This window comes from Apostichopus japonicus, chromosome 12 (genome assembly GCF_037975245.1).
Source record: "Apostichopus japonicus isolate 1M-3 chromosome 12, ASM3797524v1, whole genome shotgun sequence".
NCBI lineage: Eukaryota > Metazoa > Echinodermata > Holothuroidea > Aspidochirotida > Stichopodidae > Apostichopus > Apostichopus japonicus.
The window spans coordinates 7,679,458-7,703,627 of record NC_092572.1 but is presented as its reverse complement, the minus strand read 5'-3'; the positions used below and the strand labels follow the sequence as shown (position 1 = coordinate 7,703,627).

The 24,170-nt window shown below is 37.0% G+C and overlaps 3 protein-coding genes and 1 long non-coding RNA gene across 8 annotated transcripts in view; 2 read left to right on the top strand and 2 right to left on the bottom strand.

Annotated features, from left to right (window-relative positions):
- The window catches only part of LOC139976891 (uncharacterized), a 40,401-nt gene extending 29,432 nt beyond the window's left edge, over positions 1–10,969 (top strand). The window contains exon 8 of the mRNA XM_071985769.1: positions 8,883–10,969. Coding sequence (XP_071841870.1) covers positions 8,883–8,902 — 20 coding nt within the window. The 3' untranslated portion in view covers positions 8,903–10,969. The remainder of the gene's footprint in view (positions 1–8,882) is intronic.
- LOC139976899 (uncharacterized) overlaps positions 1–24,170 on the bottom strand; it is a 134,645-nt gene that overhangs the window by 74,338 nt on the left and 36,137 nt on the right. The window lies entirely within an intron of this gene.
- LOC139976898 (uncharacterized) lies at positions 12,513–24,049 on the bottom strand. 2 transcript variants are annotated; one of them, XM_071985782.1, is made up of 9 exons: positions 23,887–24,049; positions 23,434–23,790; positions 22,621–22,932; positions 21,804–21,902; positions 17,554–17,765; positions 16,351–16,462; positions 15,778–15,871; positions 14,943–15,045; positions 12,513–14,434 (listed from the first exon to the last, which is right to left on the bottom strand). In XM_071985782.1, exons 1-9 carry the CDS (start codon positions 23,918–23,920, stop codon positions 14,297–14,299), a joined length of 1,461 nt encoding a protein of 486 aa, XP_071841883.1. In that variant the 5' UTR covers positions 23,921–24,049; the 3' UTR covers positions 12,513–14,296. The 2 variants fall into 2 exon arrangements, with proteins under 2 accessions (XP_071841883.1, XP_071841884.1); XM_071985783.1 differs by lacking the exon at positions 14,943–15,045.
- Positions 14,450–24,170, top strand: part of LOC139976911 (uncharacterized) — a 29,988-nt gene continuing 20,267 nt past the window's right edge. The window contains exons 1-2 of the long non-coding RNA XR_011796313.1: positions 14,450–14,826; positions 15,598–15,890. This is a non-coding gene — a long non-coding RNA (uncharacterized lncRNA). The remainder of the gene's footprint in view (positions 14,827–15,597; positions 15,891–24,170) is intronic.

The following is a 24,170-nucleotide window of genomic DNA, read 5'->3' as shown; positions in this document are numbered from 1 at the left end:
AAGTGTTTCTGTGAAATGGATACAGTTGTACCAAATTAATAGAAATATCTATTATACAAATTGAAAGTACTATCCGCCTTTCAGTTTTGATCCCATAACAAGGGGAGAATAGATCCATTTTTTATTGATTTCATTATTTGCTTAGTCTAGATATATTTCAAGGTCACGGTTTCATTACCTTGATGCCCAACGTATTTGCTTAGTCTGTGTAGAAGAAGGAAGCAATTGTTACTGCATTATTAAATGTTTCGATATATTTGATGTGAAATATCACAAGGTGATATACTCTGAGATAAGTTTATATGCTGTTATTATGAAGGACATATTAAGATATAATTACTCGATTTATATAAGAGTTTTGTTAACTGCTGCCTTTGTGATGTATTAAGAGAGATGAAAAGAAGACTATGTGGTTACTTAGTATAAAGCCTCCTCTGTCAGTCGGTGTCGACTGGGGGTGTTGTAAAACACCTTCGGTCAGATCTTTGACTGTCATCTCTTGTGGCTGATGTAAGCATGTGAACTGCTCTTTCTGTGACGTGTTCTTGAGAGAATGAAATAATGCTAAATCTTTATGGAGGATATAAGATGAAGATACGGCAAAATTAGGCTTCTATCCACATGGCGTATTGGGCCTTGTGCAGTTAGTGCTCATTTCTTTATATAAATTTTGCCCCAAAGGTACATATTTGCCTCTATTGAATTTGAAAAGGTGAATATTGACGTTTACGGTACAATCAATGTATCTCAACTAAATTAAAAGTTACCTTACTTCTGGTCACTAACTAGTAGGTGATTGTTCAGAGATCAAGTTTGAGAAGCTTTTAGAAGTTTTTCATGCAGTTAAAGGAGAACACAAAAACTAGTATTTGTTATGCTGATATGACAAAGCTTTAAGAAACCAACTCCACTGAACATTTAAGAAAAATGCTGCTCCCTTTGAGATATATCTTAGGTAAAAGTTGGTGTCTGGAAGCTGTCACTATGTAAATGTGTGATATCATAGAGTAACAAGGATTGGAAATATGGATCTGAAAAACACAGATGAACAGAACTTAACTGGCACTGGAAGAAATTAAAAAAGGAGCATAGACAAGTAAACGCTGAAAAACGATGACCATGCAAGTGAAATCTCGTTAGAGCAATCTTACAGTTCTTAGGTTAATATATGAAATCATCTGAGGACGTATAATCATACTGACTTGCGCGATAAACAATGCTTTTGGAATTGTAAATAAATATGTTTACACATAATAGGTCAAAGAAATTCTCCAAGAGGAAGAAGACTTGGCAGAAATCGTCCAGCTTTGTGGAAAGGATTCTCTAGCTGAGAAAGATAAGATCACTCTAGAGGTAGCCAAGCTCATCAAGGATGATTTCTTGCAACAAAATGGCTACAAACAATATGACAGGTGAGTGGAAATCGGTTTGAGTAACAGAATCATTTTTTTTCACAAACTTCTCACAATATTAGGGAAGACTTTGTGTTTGGACTAATTTGTAACTAAATTATTGCAGAGAGGTAGAATGATAAATTGACAGCACCCCAGAGGTGGTTTTCTATTCATCAAACCTACACATCTCTCCTGCAGTGTACATATTGCTGTTCTAATAATCAAAGATACACATCTCTCCTACAGTGTACATATTTCTGCATTGCTGTAATTGCTATTTTGCTACATTTTGCAGACAGCCAAATATGCTCTTCTGAAAGAAAAATGAGAAAGGCCTGTTTGGTGACTAGTACAACCACACTTTTCTTTAACATTTGCTCTTAATATCTTAGACATAATTGACTTATTTGTGAATGAAAAAGTGTGTTCTGCAAATAGTTGGTACTTGCTTGTTCAAACTACATTCAAGGCCATGTATAAAATTACACCAAAGATGTAAACCTTATAAATATTAGAAATTATGTTTGGATGAAAAGTTGATTTTTGTATGACAGTTAATTTCAGAAGTGAGATAATACTGTAGCGCTTTAAAAAGTTATATGGCAATGGCTGACATCTCTAGAGAATCCTTCTCATGTTCTCATGTTTGTAACCTCAAAATAGAAATAAAACAAAACAGTTAGAGAGCTGCTTATCCACGAATGAGAATGTAAGAGAATGTGTAAAAGTAAGAGGGACGATGTGTCGATCCTAGCAGGATCTTCTTCAGAGGCTGTTTGTAACCTGTTAGCTTTAACTTACACCCACCCTACATAGATAGACATATAGAATCTTTGATAGAGGCACATGAATACTTTAACTCTACTGGAAAGTTTACTCTCTGTTATTGACCTCATTTCAGAAATTTACGTTGTCGACAATTGTTAAGTTGTTTAATACTAAATTTAAAATATCATTATCCATCTCACCTCACCTCACCTATCCCGGAGTCTGGTAGACCGTAGGGGCGCCACAGATGCCCTCCCAACTATTTCTTTCCATTTGTTCCTGTTCTCGGCCTCTCGAAGGGCATCAGGCAGTTTGAGGCCCGTCCACTCTGGGATGTTGTCCTCCCATCTTTTCCTCTGTCTGCCTCTCCTTCTTCTTCCTGGTACCGTGCCCTGCAGTATCGTCTTAGCCAGTCCTGTAGATCTTGTGACATGGCCATACCATCTCAATTTGCGTTTCTTCACAATGGTGAGGAGGTCATCGTAGGGCCCGATAGCCTGGGCAATTCTATTCCTCACTTCTTGATTTGAGATGTGGTCCCTGTAGGATATGTTGAGGAGTCTGCGGAAACATCTCATTTCTACAGCTTGTATCCTCCTTTCGATGTCTGCTGTCAGGGTCCATGACTCACAGGCGTAGAGGAATATGGAGGTGGCAAGGGAGCGCATCAGTCGGATCTTCGACCGGAGGGTGATGTTCCTGTCCTTCCAAATTAGCTTCAGTTTCGTTACTGCTGATGTTGTCTGTGCAATCCTGGAGAGTATTTCTGGCCCTGAACCTTCATCTGTTACTATTGCTCCCAGGTACTTGAAGCTCTGAACCGTTTCCAGCTTTTCGCCATTGGCCCTGATGTCTACGTTGATACCATCGCTGCTATTGGTCATCAGCTTGGTTTTTTGTGCGTTGATCTCCATCCCGTAGGCTGCCGAGGTCTTGTCGAGGCGTTCCACAAGACTGGAGAGCTCTTCTTCTTTTCCTGCAAGGGCATCAATGTCATCGGCAAAACGTAAGTTGTTACATGTTCTGCCACCGATGCTCACTGTCCCTTCATGCATATCTAGGGCATCCGACATGATTTTCTCGAGGAAAACGTTGAAGAGAATAGGCGAGAGCAAGCAACCTTGCCGGACTCCGACTGTTGTCCTGAACCACTCCCCTACTGCACCATTGAAGATGACTGCGCTGGTGGCTTTGTCATAAAGCTGTTGGATCACTCTGGTGAGGTTGACATTGAAGTTGTAGTGTCTCATAGTTGCCCATAGAGCCGCATGCCAGACTCTATCGAAAGCCTTTTTGAAATCTATAAAGACATGGTAGAGGTCTTGCTGGTGTTGTAGGTAGCGTTCGCAGAGTATTCTGAGATTGAAGATCTGCTCTGTCGTGCTGCGACCAGCTCTAAATCCAGCCTGCTCCTCCGCAATGATTGCTTCTGCTTGTGGTTTCAGTCGGTTCAGCAAGATCTTTAGCATTACTTTACTCGGGTGACAGATGAGGCTGATTGTGCGATAGTTCTGGCACTGTTGCAAATTGCCTTTCTTTGGAAGGGTGATGACCAAAGACTGTGTCCATGGTGTGGGCCAGTTTCCTGTCTGCCAGATCTTTTTGCAGATTGTGTGTAGTGTGTTGATGACAGCTTCTCCCCCTGCTTGAATCAGCTCTGCTGGGATGTTATCCACTCCTGCTGACTTGCCCTTTTTCAGTGATCTAACAGCTGCTTCTACTTCCTCCCTAAGGATAGGGTGATTGTCAGTGTTAGTGGCAGGTGGGACATCGAGTATCTCCTGGTCTACATCAGCTATGTGGTTGTACAGCTCCGAACAGTACTCGGTCCATCTTTTAAGAATGTCCTGTTCTTCTGTAAGACAGTTCCCTTCCTTGTCCTGTATGGTGGTGGCTCTACCCTGCTTTGTGCTGGTCAGGTCTTTTACCAGTTGGTAGGCTTTCTTGCTATTATTGCTCGACAAGTTCTCTTCTAAGTCTTGACATTGTTGTTCGATCCATGACTCCTTTGCTTTTCTCATACCCCTCTTTATTTCCTGGTTGACCAATTTATACTGATTGGCTCCCTCAGTCTCATTTCTCTTCCTCTTTAGCTCCCTACGTTTGTCGCACAGATTGAGGATATCGTCTGAAACCCATGGCTTTTTCACTCGACGTTGTTTGCCAAGAATGTTGCTGGCCGTTTCCATAATTGCTGAGTTGAAAGTGTCGGTCATTACATTCACGTCTGTTTCTTCAGAGTCAAGCAGATTGAGCGGTGCAAATTTTCCCTCGATCATGGCTTGGAACGCTTCGATGACATTTGGGTCCCTAAGTTTCTCGAGGTCGAACTTCATCCTAGTGGGTCCCTGTTTCTTGATCTTCTTCAGTTTGAGCCTGAGGGTCATCAAAACTAGATCGTGGTCACTCCCGATATCGGCTCCTGGGAAGCTACGAGTCCTTGTGATGTTTGCACTGGACTGGAAACGCTGTCTAATCATGATGTAGTCTATTTGGTTGTGCGTGACTCCATTTGGGCTGTGCCAGGTCCATCTCCTCGATGCTTTATGTGGCCCAAATGTGTTTACCAGTTTCAGGTTATTATAGCTGGCAAATTCCAGCAGTCGGTAGCCCCTTTCGTTTGTGACTTTGTTGGAGTAGCGACCACATATCCCCCTCCAGTCTTTGCATGCATCCTCCCCCACTTTGGCATTCCAATCACCCTGCACGATGAGAATGTCTTTCCTTGGTGTTTGGTCCACTACTTCCTGCAAGTGATCGTAGAAATCCTCGATCTCCTCATCCGTATAGCTGGAAGTTGGGGCATAGCCTTGTATGATGGTGATGTTGAATGGCGCTGCCCTCAGACGTATAGTGATGAGCCGGCTAGAAATCGGCCGACATCCCATGACCGTGTTTGTGATATCTTTATGGACTAGGAACCCGACACCCTGTTCATGTTTGTCATCTCTGCCGCTGAAGTACAGCTTGTGACCTTCAAGGGTGGATATTTCTCCAGATTCCTTCCAGCGGACCTCACATAGTCCAAGAATGTTCCAGCGGTATCTGTCCAGTTCGTGAGACAATTCTTCCAGTTTACCTGTCGGTCTCAATGTTCTCACATTCCATGTGCCAATAATAGTATTGTTCCTGGCACGGATCCTGTTGGTTGGTACATCAGTAGCATAGTTTACACCTTCACCCTGATGTCTGGTGACAGGCGCGGTCCTTGGTAACCCGGGCGACGACCGAGCCGGTATAGGTTGGGAAATAGTTGTTGTCATCATGTAGCGTGTCTTGGGCAATTTATCCTGGCGGAGCCCATCCCTCTCCAGAATTAGCCACAGCCGAAGTCCCCCATCTTGGGGCTCGCCCTGGATACGATCACGTGGCCGATTGAGTCCATCTTGAGACTGCTCCGCCCTGGCCGGTAACTGCAACGTGGAAGTTTTACGCCCAGTGATGCCGTGATGGCACCACCCCCTCACGTGGTTTCGCCCGCCAGCTGAGACGGTGGACCAGGGTGTGGCGCTAGGAGCCAACACGTGAGAGATTTAGGAGATGGGTGAGGACCAGTGATGCCTGACCACCCTGCTACCGAGTGCAGCTGACAAGACACAAGGGAGCTACCTCTACCCAGAGCCCCCTACACCCTTATCCATCTATGCCAGGTATTTCAGTTTTTATATTTTTCCAGGGGCTCTTTTTGAATAAAATATGTGCTTTTCTTACATTTCAATAATTTGGTAAATGTTTCATTTAATAGAAGAAACTAAATGAGTGAAAGTAGATTCAATTACTACTTTAAATTTCTCATGATTTCAAACCTGACTAGATTATACAAAAAATCACTGGTGACAGTATAAAAAAATATTTTAACTAACAGTTCAGTTGATTTGTAAAATATATACTAGGAAAGTTATTGAAATAAGCATCTGTTTTATTACCTTAAGTAGTTGCGATATGTTTCATTTGTTTATTGAAAAGAAAACAAACAACTAATTAAGTACTTGCAAAATCGGTTTAATTTATTTATTGAACTTCAGAGGTCAATGGTGAATAGTCTGTTTAAGTGTTTGACAATTGCTACTTGATGTCATGTGATGTTATAACTGCATTCATGCTAAGTGGCATTTAGATTACAAATAACTTTCACCTAATATAATAGCTGAGTGGTATGTTCACAAACTAATGCAATTAATATCGACATAGCATCTATATATGTAAACCAAGTATGCTCTTACTAATGATGAGGGGTGGGGATCTGATGGGTTGTTTGGCATGTAACTTTTAGATCTCCCTAGGGAGTAACTTAGTGCTCAAATTTATGTGTCACTTTTGAAGGTTCTGAAATTACTCTCTTTAGAATATCGAGGTTCCTGTGTGCAAAAACTGCTACACCTCTTTGTATTAGTTATATAATAATTTGACCATTTTTGTACAGCATTATTTTGGAAGTGTGATACTGGATTACTTATTTTCCGCTGATACACGCAGTAGTGATCTGGCTCCCAAAAACCAATAGTGAGCTTGTCCACATCAATCTTTACAACACCCTGTACATCATATTAAGCTTTAACTTTTTTTCACTATGGACTTGAATATTGTCCCCCAATGCCATTACTTTGACCCAGTCTGCAGTTAAAATACTTTTTTAACCACAGTTAGCTTGAAATGGATTTGATATTACTTGGTACATTGTTCATGTATATTAAAGTTACTTTCTTGTCCTAAAATTACCAAAGAAGGTGAGAAGGTACTTTAATGTAATTTCAACCTATTTTCACTTACATCGTTTATTCAGTACTTTCTCCTTACCTTGTTCCTTGATGCTTCAGGTATTGTCCATTCTACAAGACAGTCGGTATGCTTCAGAACATGATTGCCTTCACCGATATGGCTAGGAATGCAGTCGAAACAACAGCTCAAAGTGAAAATAAGATTACCTGGGCTATTATCAGGGAGAATATGAATGACATCATGTATCAGTAGTATGAAATTTAAGGTAAGATATGTATCAACTCAGTAGTATAAGTCAGAGATAAAACATATATCAACTGTATGGCGGTGAACGTCAGATATGTATCAAATCAGTAATATGAAATTGAAGGTAAAATATGTCAGTAATATGAAGTTAAAGGTAAGATATGTATCAACTCAATGGTATGGCATTGAATGTAAAATATTTATCAACTCAGTAGTATAAAATTGAAGGTAATATATGAATCAACTCAGTTTAGTGCAGTTTAAGGTAAGATATGTATCAGCTCAGTAATATGAAGTTTAAGCTAAGATATGTATCAACTCCGTAGTATAAAATTGAAGGAAAGATATGAATCAAATCAGTAGTATAAAATTGAAGGTAAGATATAAATCAACTCAGTTGTGTAAAGTTTAAGGTAAGATATGTATCAACTTAGTATAAGTCAAAGGTAAGATATGATTCAACTCAATAGTATGGAGTTAAACGTAAGATATGTTGTCAACTACGAACTTACAGGAAGGAAATGTATCAACTCAGTAGTATAAAGTTTTAAGGTAAGATATGTATCAACTCAGTAGTATGAAGGGTATGGTGAGATATTTGTCAACTCATTAGTAGTATAAAGCTTACTGTAAAAACTGCACATTCTTTTCAATTTGTCCTCTCTTGGAGCTTTAAGTACAATTTAAGAGTACTTTTCATACTGTATGTGACTTGTGAGTCTCTGAGCATAAGGTTTTACTATCATAAAAGTGCAATAAGCCTTCCCATTATTGAAGCTTTGTTTTGTGCTTGTTGCCTTGTAGTTTTCATAATTTCAGTTTCAGTTTGTATCATGTGACATAACTTGTTAAAGACCTGTAAAAATGTAATCCATCGGCCCCTTGTATTAATAAAACTGTTACTGCTTAAAGAATTGGCTATTATAGTTTGTGACAGTATTATATAATAGTAACCGTATATAAAGTATGGTATATTGTTCACAGTAAGTATATAATGTATGTTTACTATATAGTATTGTATTCATTAAACATTTGATACTACATAGTAAAGCATACAGTGTATAGTATAGTATATTGTATAGTATAGTTTATAGATATGTTAAAATGTAGTGTGTAGAGTATTTATTATACAGTGTTTACAACACATTATTTAGTGTAGATGCATATTTAGTGTTAGGCAAGTAGTATATTTATATATGATATAATGTTGAGTACATACTGTATATAGTAATATATTTATTATAAAGTGTACGCTACATATTATATTATATAGTATATAATGTATTTTGTATAGCATATATTATGCATACTCTATACTATATATATCATATATTATGTATAATATATTTTATAAGGTATTTATTATGAAGCATGTTTTGTAACATATCAATTGTTAATGCAATATTGCAGTAAAAATCGAGGGAAATAGTTTTAAGTTTCCTCTATGGGATGTTAAGTTCATACTAATGCGAAGAATATTATGAGCGAAAATCATATTTAGGATCACCTTTGACCAAGTTCATCAATCACTTTGTCATAACCTCGCTTGGAAAGTCTCATACTTTGAGCAAATTCAATCTCAGTTTGAGATTTTAGTACTTTTTGATTGCCAGCAAAGCAACTGTTAAGATCTAGATTGCTTTCTCTTTCAGTGGCCGCCTTAGTTATAAACTTCATTGTTTAAATATTAATATATCATTAAAGGTTGGTTGACAATGTGTAATATATAAGTTCCTTCCTCTCTTTCATTTTCAGGACCCTGTGAAAGATGGTGAAGCCAAAATCAAAGCTGCCTTAAGTGAACTTTACGAAAATATGCAGCAAAGCTTCCGAAATCTTGAAGACTGATTTTTTCTGTCTCTAGTTTAAGATAATTATATTTTGCAATATTTATGTGGAGTATTAAAACTGTGATTGATTTTTTTGTAGACTGTATTAAAATATTATAAAGTATCAATATATTTTAGTACAAGTTTCATTCAGTAGTTCACCATTTGCATATTTGTTCTATTTAGTACACAACAGATGTGGTGGAAATATGAAGAGAGTAAAAATAGATATTTGCGAATGGTTTATGTAATAAAAAATGTGTTCTTAGTAATAGAATATAAGATGACTGCAAAGTCTTGGTATCATTTTTCGTTCTATGGCAAGCACTTGTGACCTAAGTATTTCGTGTGAGTAAATCTCTTGTAGTTCACTTTTATCCAATTTTCACCCATCCTAACAGCAAATGTGAATACTTCTACCACATGTGATGGTAAATAAATACTCCTGTAGAGCTATACTGCAAGTTGGAAAACCTGTTAAATAATACATGATTTGCTAGTGATACCAATTTCATTAAAGTCATACCATTAGCAATCACAAATTTCACATCACAATGGCAACAGCGTAACACGTACCTTACACCTAGAGACCACACAGTATACGACCATGATAAGGAAAACGTAACCAAGATACACACCACAACAACAGTTATGTTGGAAGTGTTGACAGTATTATCAAGGTAGATATCTGTGTCTTGATTGTTGTACTGAAAGACCTGTCTGTGATTACTATTGATAGTCTACTGCTTTTCCATGTACATTTCATATCGTTTCTCTGGTCAGTCTGCCAATACAATACATGATATTTCTGTTTTTTGCTATGAATACTTCATTGTTCTGTCCATGATATAGTATAGTAACTACCCTGTCCTGTCTGTTCATAGTATATTATCTGTTTATAGTATAGTATCTGCCCTATCCCTTCTACTATTACTATACATTTAAAAAAATGTATTCGTGATAGGTACAGCAAAAGATACCGTGCTCGATGTACGAATACATTACCGGGCATTTTGAATTACTGACTGATGTTGGTCAGTTCTACATCATCTATGGTAAAGTATATTCATGTCTGTTCATACCTCTCACTATGTAATGTCGTATTCATTCTACACTTAAGCAGTGTAAACGTTTCATCGATACTTTGTTACATCATTGAAATTTGAATTGTGTCCTACTTGTATTGTACTCATAATCACCGTAATGGGTTTGTACTTGCACTAGGGGTATTGTGATATCCAGTTTAAATATTGGTGCACGCCTAAAGGTCCCCTACTTGCATTGGAGCCTTGTGCTCGTACTCATGCAAAGGAGGACTCTAATTGTACGTTGTACTCTGCTGTTGTACTCTACTACACGTCTGCTTAGTGGTTAGACGCATCCACTATCTTCAATTTAAATACAAAGTGGATATTATTCACTTTGTATAACATATCTTACACTAGGGTTTAAGTACTATGTCTCAGGTGATAGTACTTCTCTCTGAATTTCTATTTTAGACTGGTTGTGTTTTAATCCTGTTTCCTGTCCTAACAACAAATCCATCACAATTTGAATGACTTATTTCTCTCTTTGTAAGTGGTAGGCAGATCTGTATCTAATGGCGTAGCAAAGAGCAATGATATCCCATAGCAGCAATAAAAATAGGGCTCAAAGAAAAGTCCACATTCACCCAAGCCCAACCATTGTCGGGGCTTGGGTGTTTGATTTCTGATACCACTAGACTCCAGGATGTGGCGCTGAAGAGAACGTGGAACCCGTTTGAGGTGCAACATATGAGCGGTTATTTCTTTCCGGTGTTTGGTATCACCGCCCCCCCCCACCACCCTGGTCCTAGGCATTCACAACAACCTAGCTACGCCAGTGTTTGTATCATTTGAATAGATGACTGTGGATACTGGGAAAGTGCTAATTTGGAGGGAAAGGAAATTTTGCTTTAGTTGATTAAAGTTATGTGTGTAATTAACATTCCTTTATATGTATGGATGTATATTCTGTCATTACATGTTAATGTTATTGAAAAGAATAGAAAAATATATGTTTCTTTGTCGTTTCTAATTCCATATCTCTATTCGGTACGTAGAGTATGTGTGTGTGGGGGTGGGGGGGGGTGACTGATAGTGGAGACCGACAGCTGCCATTTCGGGAGGTTGACAGATCCGGTGTACTGGCTCTGTTGGAAGTCTTGGGTATTGTTGATGGCAGTTATATGGGAAAAGCTGTGGAACCCTTAAAGGGTTCTTTATTCTGAATATCTGTTATGTAGGCGTATTGAAGCATTCGCGGATTAATGCGTGATCATATTTTTGCTTTATGAACAAGAACATACGAAAATATTAACTCCGTAGAAGTAAATGTGATATTTGTATTTATTGTACGAAATGGTGCTAAAATATGGAAAAACTAGATTTGCATATAAAGATATAATAATTAAGACTCATAAAAAAAATCCCTTTCACTAACAACGAGGGGCACACTTTTAATGTATGCAGTGGTGAGTTTTTTACAAGATCAGGGGAAGGGGAGAGCCACAAACCCCAGGCCCTAGTGCCACAATTTACGTATTATATTCACACAACTTTGAATGTTCGATTACCACTTTGCTGCATTTTCAACCAAATGTAATCCAAATATTGATGAAGTTAAGGTAATCATTAAATTTCTTTTTCTAGAAACTCAGTCACATTTTCTTCAACACTTGAGAATGCGAACCAGAACGTTTTCAAATTATTAAAAATATTTATTCCTTAAAACTTTCCAAATCAGTTTAATAATCCATATTGTAATGTTTTTATTAAGCGTACCGCAAAAGATCTGCTCAATGAATTCACTTTGAACCTTTGGTGATATATCATAATTCTCATCATTTCCCAGTCACCATACTTGCCACACCAGTGACACCCAGCCGTACAACTTTCTATTCTGACAGGATATGTTTCTATACGAAGTTGTTGTGGTTTATTTTTTTGACCTCAGAACGAATTATACCTACCACATCAATGAAACATTTGAATGTCCAAAATGTTACGTCTAAACGTGGGATTAATAAACTATTTATATAACAGTAGACAATAAATGAAAAGAAAAGGATTCGGGTATACTTGAAGTGAAAGTAAAAAAAGCGATAAGTAAAGTATTCCTTGTAAAAGTAACAATAAAATCAATATCGTAGCCTACGTTACATAAGATATAAAATATGGACATTTGTCTAAAATGTTATAGAAAAGAAAAGAAAACGAACCACGTATTCGTTATGCATTGTAGAATTTACATATTCTCCTAAAAGATAACTAACCAAAATGCAGACTGCAGTGTCTTTAAATAGGTACCAGATTCTTTATTTCAGCGAAACATGTTGCACTTGACCGACACGATAAGTCAAGTTATATACATTCAAACTTAAATTTGATCCTGTTTTACCGATAAAAGAAGGGCGACCGCATCCGGGACTCCCCTATTGTGCAACAATGTCACAAGACGCCATCGTCGCCATTTTGGATAAGTTAAAATATTACACGAGATGCTGAAATACAAGTGAATTCACAGTAGCCATTTTCTAAAGGGTAAGTTATGTTTTAATGGGTAAAACAGATGATGATATCAATTAATATAAACCCTGTATGTGCTTCTCCATTATATATGTTGTCATGTTTCATTTAGCAGGCTTCTGCCTTTCTACATTACAAAACTACTCGCAAACTGGGAACGGGAACATAATCATTATATTATCAAGTGCGATCATATATGTGTATTAACCGTAATGGAATATAGACTACTAAAGCAGGCTGGTGAGTGATATATCTAGGCCATTGCCGTTAGACGGACAGGGAGGGAGTGTGATTGAAAGATTATTTGGACATGTGGCAAGCCAAATGCCCAATAATCGATCGAGAATCCTGGACTGTCGCCGATAAACCAGGATTTTTGACTGATAAACCTGGATTATCGAATGAACTTATGTGAACATTAACCAAAAATTCGAGATTTTCAGTTGATAAATGCAGTTTTATTAAATTAATTTGATATGCAGCTGGATTATTAAATGAAAGTCAAGGTTTTATCGGCGACAATCCAGGTTCATCACTCGATAAACCTGGATTATTTAGCATCATAGTTTTTGGGTTAATATGTCTATGCTATACAAAGATATATGTTACTTGTGTAATGGTTGTGGTGTGATTACAAGGGAGAGCCGGGCATACGAGAAAGCAACTAGGTATATGTAGGCCTTTGTGGTAAAATGGGGAGAAGGACGGAGTCATATGACTGGTGCGTGTGTCTCAAAGGTCCAAAATGACCAAAGGCGTCGAAAGCACAGGTGCCACTTGTTTCACCTTGTCCCCCTTCGGACTCTTCATGCTAACCCCGACACCTGGAACTAGGCCAGTTCCCCAATATTCCCCTCCTTCCCTATAGTTTTCTATAGGTAAGAAATGAAAAAGTCTCCCTGCTAGCTCTCACATTGATCATATAATCATACATGGATTAAAATGGGGTGTAGCAGTATGTAGACGCTATCGACACAATTGCTGTTATACAAGCACACATACATCGTTAATCTCATTGTTAGTATATCTTTAGTGTACTTTGAACAGGTTATCCAAGTAAAATATTTACTTAATACAAATTAGGATTTATAGTTTCATTTCAATATACTTGGGGTTTAACACGTAGCATATTAATCATCCTTGCGTGAAATGTGATATATGCAGTTATCATTGTAATCACCACCGTAAGTGTTAAAACGAGTAGGCATATTGTGTCACTACATGGACCTACTCTTATATTGGTACCATACCACGTGATTAATGTACATCAGCTCTAAAACAAAGGAGTCAAAATGACCTAATGTATCTAAAAAAAGGTATCTATAATGACTTATTAATGCTTGTTTTGGCATATTATCAGTAATCATTATTGCTTTTCTGCATTAATGTGAAAGAGCATAAATCACAGTAGGCCTACAGTTGGTGTGAAAATAAGGTCTGAAGACGCTAGTCTATTGGCTAAACCATTTTAGAAGTTCTTTAGTTATAAATGTTGATGTTACTGCGGGTAAGCAGACGGAAAGGTTGAGGTTCAGTATCCTAAACTTGCTCCTCTTCTAGTTCAAAATAGAAACCTTCATGATATGTCAATTTGCAAGCGCCAAGACAAGACCTCAGGTATCATGTGGTATTGTAGGACATGCCATTTGAAAACTTCTATTTCTTATTTGGCAGGCCTTGAACGTGATGCGCTTAGTGTGTCAAGTTTATGGAACGATTACTTGCTGCAGCGTTCTGAAGTAGCAAACTGTCACATTTTAATTAGTACTATGATCATATCTGATTTAGTAAACTAGACATATTCATTTGTTTGGAACTTTGACTCGAGGACGAAGTATGACGTCGAATGGGTAGATTCCTCTACATCGGTCACTGGGTTAGATTCGGTTGTGTATTGGTTCGTTTCAGCGGGTAGCGGTGATTGTTCCGTCTGTATATGGAAACAACCAAAGTGCATGTAGTTTTAAGGTACGATGTTATATAGCATATGTGCAAACGTTACTACTTCAAAACAAGACACAATTTCCAACAATGTATATCCTCCTGTCGTCGTCAGAGGCTTCGATAACCAGAGCCAAATTGACAAAGGGCCAGGGAAAATGTTAACCTGACCCCACAAATCATTCAAAATGAACGTCATCTCTGGTTGACGTTCTTTCCTGTTAAATGTGTATTGTAAGCCACTTGATTCCATAGCACAGTTGTATTACATGTTGCTTATTGTAACCTTCTTCCTTATTAATAGTCATTGGTGAGCCAAAGGAAGCAATACGGATCTCTACATTGCTTCTGGAACTATCACTGGTACATCTAGTGTTCCCGGTACATTAAATTTCTTACTACACTTGCCAAAAGCCTTCAGAGTAGTTCATATATAAAACCTGTTAACTAATTATGCCTATATAAAGGGCTGTATCAATATAACCTACAGTTCTTACCTGTTCTAATTTTTTCACCATATTTTTTAGTTTAGTTGCTATCGTACTAAAATAAGGTCGCTCCCTTTTTCTGTTGCTCCAAGAAGAGAGCATTATACCATACCTGTGAAGAAAATGTGGAATAAAATTTCGAAATTCATGAACATCAGTTTCTTTATTGTGTTGATGAAAAGGTTTCGAATTTGCTCCCAATGAGTTGTACGCTCGAATATAACATACGTCGAGAATTATTAGTATTAAATTTCAAAAGAGGAAAAAATTTGCTGGTCTCGCAAGTGCTTACCCGAAAGCTGTCTTGTGGCAGTTCACATCATTTTATAAAAGTTGTGTTTTATGCAGGAACGTGAATATTAATGACTAGTAGTCTTAAAGGCCCTAACTGTCTGTAACCCAAGGTCAAGAAATCATCATCATCATATACTTACATCGTGCGTGTTTTTTTTTTAAATTTTATACTTTATAGATTTTTGGGTCGCTGACTCTGCAGTGAATTCATTTATTATATCATGATATGGAGTGATTTTGGGGAGGGGAATTAGGAGAGGGGAGGGCGTTGGAAACGTGGAAGGGAGGGGAACCTTACTGCTTCTCATAAATATCGGTGTGAATCATATCCAGATAAAATACCCTTTCCGTTTTACTGTTTGTTTTTTAGTTTTAACTCAACTTACAGATCTGACATGGATAACTTGTCAGAGGATCGTACAAGATTGCAAGAAGTTTCAATTTGTTCCACTAATGGCAGGGAGAGGTGGTGCAAAGAAGACAAAGACACATTTCTTTACACGTTATTAACTTTAGAAAATGTTCAAATTTAAAATTGTAGATGTCTTACACAGCTCCAGGACAACAAAGAGGTTGTAAGACGAATCCTCCTCTGATTTGCTTTTCGATCTCAGAGTCACTAACTCTTGCAAGTGGGATTTCACCTAAAGATAAACAAATCAAGTTAGACATTATATATATTAATTGGTTTCCATTTCTCTTTCTCACTTTCAATTCTGAGAATGACAATATAAAGTAGGTTTTATGCTTTAACACATGTGATCTTCTACATGAGAATATATACTTTTAATGTTATCAGTTGCCATCGACCTTTGTCCTAATACGAGTGCGTGTATCTGTCAACAAGGTAGTGGTTATCGCATTACCTGCTCTTATAAGAATTGTAAATACTGTAAAGCCTAACATAACAGTAATGGTTATCTAACTTATCTTGCAGGCCTCCCCAACACAAGTTAATATTAACAAGCAATGATTTCAGATAACTTACATACGAAATTGAAAACAAACATTTTTTTTACATATGAACAACGGAACAACGGAGAGAATGCTTAGGAATCGATTATCCGAACCACCCCATTTATTGCTATATCAGAAACAGTAATACGTAGACTATTGTTCTTACCAAAAGAAAATAACTCCCATAATAGTACTGCATATCCCCATACATCGCTAGCTTGATAATATTCCTGCATGAAAATTGTCTCGGGAGGCATCCATGCAATGGGTGGACGTTCCTGTTGAAGTGGAAAACTGCAAAGTTATATATCTTAAGCAGTTAAAATAGAAGGTACTCACAGGATCATGGATTTGCTAGAAATGCCAAAATTAGTTATTTAGGTTGACGAGATCATTTATTGAAAAAAAATTAACGACGGAATCGTTTGCACTTACAGTGGCCATTTCTCTGACTTCGCATATGTTTACATCATATCTTTAGTACAACATGAAAGCTACTACATTTCATCGAACTCGGTGCAGCTACTAAACTCCCAACATTTCGTCATATGCCCCTCATACATGTTAAGAATTAGGTTACATTTTTCATGAGTTCTTCAACCTTTCTCATAGCTGCGGTCAAAGGACAGATATCATAGAGCTTGCACTGTCCAATACTAGAGAGAAGAACTTTCTTTAGTCACAAGGCTGGGTGACAGAACTTAGGCAGGATGAAAAGCGATAAAGAAAAATATTTAGTTAGGCAACTGAATAGCAAAAGAATGATCATCAACTAAGGTATCATTAGAGGACCTAATTGTGTCTTAGTTACAGCTAAGGACATTAATTACATATACGTCAATATAAAGAAAATTTTAACGATATTTGATACAGAGGAATTGTGTGAAGTTCGTATCGCATTGAAACAGATGTGCACTTCAAGAAGTAATAATTTGACAAGAAAAGTGAAACTTTAAGAACACGTAGACACTCAAATGGTCCAATATACGTAAGTGCATGGAGTGGATGTCTACACGTTTAAGTACTTAAGATGATCAAATAAAGCTTTCATAAAGTGTTGTGAACATTTGCTAAAACTTCCCTATACCAAAGCACGGGACAATTGAGGTTATACCACGTCAATTTATGTGTTGATATGTTAGTATAACATAATATTTACCCTTTTAGTATTACATATCATAAGATGTGCACTTCAAGCAGTAATACATTGACTGCAAAAGTGAAAGACTAAGAAACGTAGACACTCAAATGATCCAATATAGTACGTGGAGTGGAGTGCATACGTTTAAGTACTTATAAGATGATGGTACCTGAAACGTTCAGCACTTGTTAACAATACACAAAGACGGAAAATGTTCAGTTGGTGTACCTTTTGCTCCGAAAGAAAACACAATCCTTTATTTATATTTGATGCAAAATATATCAGTTCTTGCAGCTCCGTTTTCATATTTCCTTGTAAGAAGTCTTGATTACCAGTGCCCGCTGACGCTGCATGTGGCTCCCTTGCACCTTGGTAATGTGTCATCATGAAATCCCTTAAAGATCCACCATCCAACTGCTCGTAAAAGATTGAATAAGGTACTGCAAAATATCAACAAAGAAATCAAACAATTGGTTGGTGCTCATGTGTGTGTGTGTGGGGGGGGGGGGGGTGGGGTGGGGTCAGGCGTCGGTTGACTTTCTTCCCTTTCGTTTAATGCATTTCTTTATCAAGAATGTATTTTGTCCCTTTATCCGAGTTTTATGAGTTGCCAACTAAGTTATTCATTTAAGGCACATGTAGCCGACCAGGCGTAAATACATTTTTAGGTTTGGGAAGATTACAAGTGGCAACTTCTCATGAGGGTAGGGCCGGTTTACTCTGAGATCGTGGGGACAACTTAATAATGCGGAATGCTCTCACAAAGACTAACAATAAAGATAAAGTGGTGTGTTTACTATGCACATGGACGTTGTATTAATATCAATGGGGTTACTTAAACTTAAAGTGAAATTATATAAATGGGTGTTACTTACATACCTCGGAGCTCTCACTTGTTATAACGACTCCACTGAACTTAATGGAAAAAGAATACTTATCAGTCCCAACGAAATAATAACACAATCGCGGTGCGGGTCGACTGAATACAATTTGCAAACAAAATTGTCTACTTGGGAAAATTCTAGGGCGGTTCACTTAGTTAGGGACGTTTCTGGAGTAGAGTGGTTCTCTGGATAGCTCGCGACTCGGGGAAATAACCTCTTGGTGCCTCTCAGTTTGGGTCTCTAGAAGGGGCTGTTCATCACTCGGGTTGCGTCATCGCAGGGGTTCACTTCCCGATCCAAAGAAGGACGTAGAATTAAAATGGGGATTTATAGTCTACGAAAATAATTATGATCTAGGCCCAAACATTTCAAACTTAATCCTTCCCCTCTTCTCCTCTAACTATTACTAACTCGGTGACAGTTTCTTTTCTTAAATTTCCCCCTACCATCATACCCTATTCATTTCCATCCCATAATAATAAGAATACATCCCATGATAATAAGAATACATCCCATAATAGTAAGAATACATCCCATAATAATAGTACAAGGCAACTCACACATGACCACCTTAAACCAATCAAACACAAAGGTTGGTTCATTGGATATTCATGATTTAGCCTTTGTCTCAACTTTCCCCTCTTACTCTAGACCAGCTTGCCCTCCACTTCCTGGTATCTGAAGTCCAGTGACCAACCAGCTGTCAATTAATACTTAATACATAATTTACCAGACACACTACTTCACTTATGGTGTTTTTAGGTACATTTAAAATAATCATCTATCACCAAAACATTCCTATCTAACCAAAAAAGGTTATAAAACTGTCTATTTTACCCACAGTTCTGAAAAGGGATAGACTCTTGGAGCCATTCATATATTCCTAGAAAATGGGACCACACAAAACAATTACTTAGTTTAAGAAAAACACAGGTCGAAAAGGGCCACCCGACCACTAATTGTTGCCATGTAGTAGTTAGCAATAAAAGTGAAAATTAAGGGAACTCCTAAATCTATCAAGTAAATGTTATTCATTGTCAAATGAATAGAAACAAAAGTAAGAAAATGAAAGAAAGTGATCAAATGAATAAAAACAAAAGTAGGAAAGTGAGAGAAAATGATAACTATACAAAACATTAACCAGGTTATGCTCTGGTTACACACACATACTTCACATAGATCTTTTAATGGCCTTAACAAAATACGCTTACCCTCCCCCCCCCCTCCCCCATCTACATGAAACAATGAAAAACCTTTTGGTAGGTGAATAGAGAATGAGTTTGAGAGACACTTACGTTCGTCGACAGAGATGCAAAGTAACTTAACAATACTGGAATATGGCTGGAGAGAGTTCAATGCAATTGCAAGCTCCTGGAATGATCTCGCATCGTTCATTGTAGCTGATCCTTCAGAAAGTGAAATCATTAGAACATTTATTCGATGGCTGGTTGCTAGCTTAGGAGCAAGTTAGGCACTGGAATATTATCTTTACTTTAGGGTCACAGGTATATTTAATGAGGCGATGATGTTTTTGTTGTGCAGAACATTGGTATACCTTTTTTTTTTCCTGTGTCGATACAGCTCAACTTTAGATGAGTCGAAACTGAAGGAATGTTATCTTACCTGACAATGTTTCCAAAACATTTTACATCTTTGCTTTCCCCTTTGGTGTACGTAGCACTCCAGTATTCAAACATTCTACTAGTTTTCAAGCAAATTGATAGTGTAGTTTGGTATCCATCTTGCGCGTTCACTAAAAAGAAAGGTAAACATGTATTTTATTATACTTGTTAAGTATATTAAAATAGACATGCTTGGAGTGAGTGATTAATTCAATAGCGAAGCCGACTGTAGGTGCATACTAAATTGTTTGGTGTTAATCTCTTGTTGCATAAACTTTAAAACAATATCAATTGTTTTTTTTGTATCTTGTAAGAAACATATCATCAATGAACGAGACCCGACGTCATTTTGCTAAACAATAATTTTAACACAATTTTTAAACATGTCATTTGATGGAGCAAGAAATACAACCGTATATGTATGATGTCATTGTGGCTTGAAGGTTACTGGTAATGATGTGAGTAATAAAACACATTAATTCATTCATCAAGAGTTTTTACAATAGGTAAGTTAATACTTCATATAGTGTTAATAATACCACTACCGTTGTCTGTTGGTGAATCTTTGTTTGGATTTTCGTCATGATCGCTAACGTCATCATACACAGGAATGTCGGTCATACCCTGAGCGGTGTCAGCATTTACAGAGTTGGTTTGTTTTGATGGAGGCCTTCTTAGATTAAAATCAGGTGTAAACACGGAATCAAATTGTGACTTATTTGAAGTGTGCATAAGGAACACAGTGTTGCTGATAGCATGATGTTAGGACAACAACACCATGATTATTTTACTTATAATGTATAGCCAGTAGTAACAATAACTCTATTTAATACGAGAAACATCGAGCCCTAAGCTGTGTTGTTTTGGATCTCGACTAAGAGCATCTAAGGTAATCGGAAGTTCCAGTTTTTCTCTCTGGTATTTTGTTCACTTTTCGATTGACTGGTACTTATGAGGTAATAATGTACCAAGTTCACTTTCACAAGTGTAGTAAGAGAAGGCTCTAAAGACGAGTACGACGAGTGTTTATTTCAGAACTAGTATCTATATGTTATATTCCAATGTGCATACGATTTCTGGATAAAATCCATCAGGACAAGTACGAGTCAAGGCAGCTATACTTGAATACAAGTACTAGCACGGAATCAATACAAGTCATCATTAAACGGAGTCTACAGATTACTACAGAGTATGAACCAATGAGACACTCGAACTCAATTGATTCATTCCAAGGGCAATCCCATAGTTTCAATTATATAACTTAAACATTATTATCTTGGTTTACTATAGAATGGAGTCCTTGTGGATTTCGAAAAGAAAAGAAGGGAGAAAAGAAGTAACTCCTATAGTTACATTGTCGATTAAAACAAAAATGAGGACTCAATTTGCGTTATACTAAATTAGTTACTTAATGTTAATGGAGTTCCTGATGTGCCCTGTTAGGAAGAGAAAAGTTGTTTAGTATTTGCTTCACACGTTAATATATTTGAAAGGAAGAGGTTTTGCCTGCGGTGGTCATTCTTAGGTTAATATAGCTTATGCCGATAAATTAATTTTAGGCTTCAGTTACTTGAATAAGATACAGGACTTATTGCGTTAGGAACAGTGTTAGATGAAACAACCCTTGGACGAGGAATCGTTCACACATTATTCAACTGCAGGACTATATAGAGTTTGCAATACATGACAGATGGAAAGGTAACTATACTAATCATGGCTATTTCAGTATGAAACCATCGATTTATTTCCTGACACTTTCTAAAAATGCAAAAAAAGAGCATTTTCTGATGGTAGGTTCTTAAACAGTCGTCGCTGGTGCTGACTCGTTGCATTTTTCCATTCCTGTGTGTTCATGTTCAATAAATATCTATCAAGTGAGATAAAAACAAGGTACTTCCAATTTTTTTATATAAAAAGAATAGTTAACTATGTCTACGATTATCTTGCTCATAATCGTTCTTGAGGCACTTACTTTGCATTCTGCGATAAAGACCGACACTTGTAAAAATAGACGCTAGGAAAAGGACGAGTACTGTAATGTACAATGCAAAGAAAGCATTATCCTTTTCGTCTGCAATAGAGTAAAGGTGCTTTGTTAGATACATTTCAAACGTATGCACAACTGTAATCTCAAAACAAACATAGGGACAATTAGATAAAGTGGAACTGGTGTAATTAACGTAAGGCACGTTTTTTCTTTAAATGCTTGTTGTTGTAAATACAACAACCTTCCAAACAATAGTTGGTTGGATTGCAAGAAAATTGTTTGACTTTAAGAATTTATTGATATATGTGTTGTTGACACTTCACGCATAAATTATAGTTCTTTAAATGCCTACATAGATTTTGTAACTGCAACACAAGAAATATACGTTTCTCAAATTTTCCTGTGTACCTTAATTGAGTGCATGTACTAGCAGAAAATCTAAACTTTCAGCAAATTTGACACAGGTATGCACCATCTCCTGTTCAAGTAATTGCATCTATTCCTACGAACCTGTAACCTAAATATTGATCAACGCCTATACTTTTCGATTCTATAACAGGTTTATGGCGAAACTCTTGAACATATTTTTCTTTCGATGCTTTACGCTTACTTAAATCTTATTCGATAAAAATCCATTTTACAAGATTGTTTCCTTTTTCTTCAAAACTTAAACTAATTTAGTAACCATTGATATCATAATTTTTCTAAAATTCTCCTTAAAAAAGCGTTGCAGGTGTGTATCATTACGTTAATACTAATTATAACACAGAATTAATACCAAATTAAAAAAAAAGAGAAATACCTGTTGTATGTTTGTCCACATTATCGGGAATAATCGATATGTTTGCAAACACTTTCCTAATCCATTGTCCTGACACCTGACATGTAATTAACAGTGGACTGTCGATCAGGTGAAGACTTAAATTTGATGTCAAATGAGTATCATCCTCTTCCGTATTAGTTCTGTTGACCGTGCCATTGATAGCCCATGTAACATTGAAAGGTGCGATAGCTGCATTGACATCACATTGCAAAGTTTCATTTGATCCTGGTTGAACGTTTAATAATTTAGAAATCATCCGGTTATCATTCAAGATCTTCACGGATGGTATTCCTTGTTCAAGAATGAAAAATATTTAACATTAAAAAATATGCGTATTGCTAATCGGAAGTTGTTAAATTTACATAACAACATTCAACTTTCAGATTGTTCTTAAACAAATAAGCATATAATTCACGACGCGTATGGTGGGATTGATAGGGCAAGAACTACTAGATGTATTTAAATATATTTATCATTGATACTATTAATAATAATGATTTAGTACTTTCAGTAATTGTTATTGATAATATAGATCGTAATACCAAATGTTGCGTACACAGTTAATAAAGAACACAAGGCACGACGATACTAACTTGAAATAATATCAACTACAGTTTAATGTTGCCTTATATATTTAATCTGCATTTGTGATTTAGAAACAGGGTCATTCCAAACTCATGACCTATGAATCCTTCTTAGAACAGCAATATCATATTATTAGTGCAGCTCTAGTTTGACAGTAACGCGTAACGATGGTCTCAATAATCAAGGTATATCAGCATATTTACCTACCTTTTACGTCTATTTCAAATGTTGCAGCCAGAACACTTCTATTCCAACACGTAAATTCTGCATAATTAACGGATTTCGAAGCGTTTACCAACTCCAGTGTTTCATATGATTTACTGCAGGTATTATTATACACATGAAGGTGCAAATCGACTGTAAGCCGTGCGTAGTCTCTAAATAACACCCTCCCTCCGTGCTCCCAATAAATCCCTCTCGTACCAGGAATGAGTCTTATTGGGCATTTCAAGCAAACGTTTTCGTTCGGCTTAACTGTCACTGTTGTAGTCGCGTGTCCGTCAGCATTGGAATTGCCACCCATGCAAGTGACCGTTACTGAGAGCAGCCGAAGCACCACCGATACTAGAAAGAAAAAAACAAAAACAAAACAAATAATAATATCGAGCAGCAAGTTGACTAAAACAAGAGAAAGACGTTTCCTTAAAAAATAATCATTACCTTTCATCGTTAAACTCAAACTATGCTTCGACATTATATATATATATAACAGATATTGTCAACGTCTAAACTTCTGGTCTTCAATGCATTGTAGCACAAGCTACATATCTGTATGTATTGATATAAGTCTACGGTATCTATCAGACATAGTTCGTGCTGCTGCTGCTCCGTTACGGATTTAAGTTATTAACGACATCTTACTTTCATTTTCATTTAGTCATGAGGAATTATGTTACGCATAGTTTAATTTGTAAACAAGTATACCGATATACCGATATAACGTT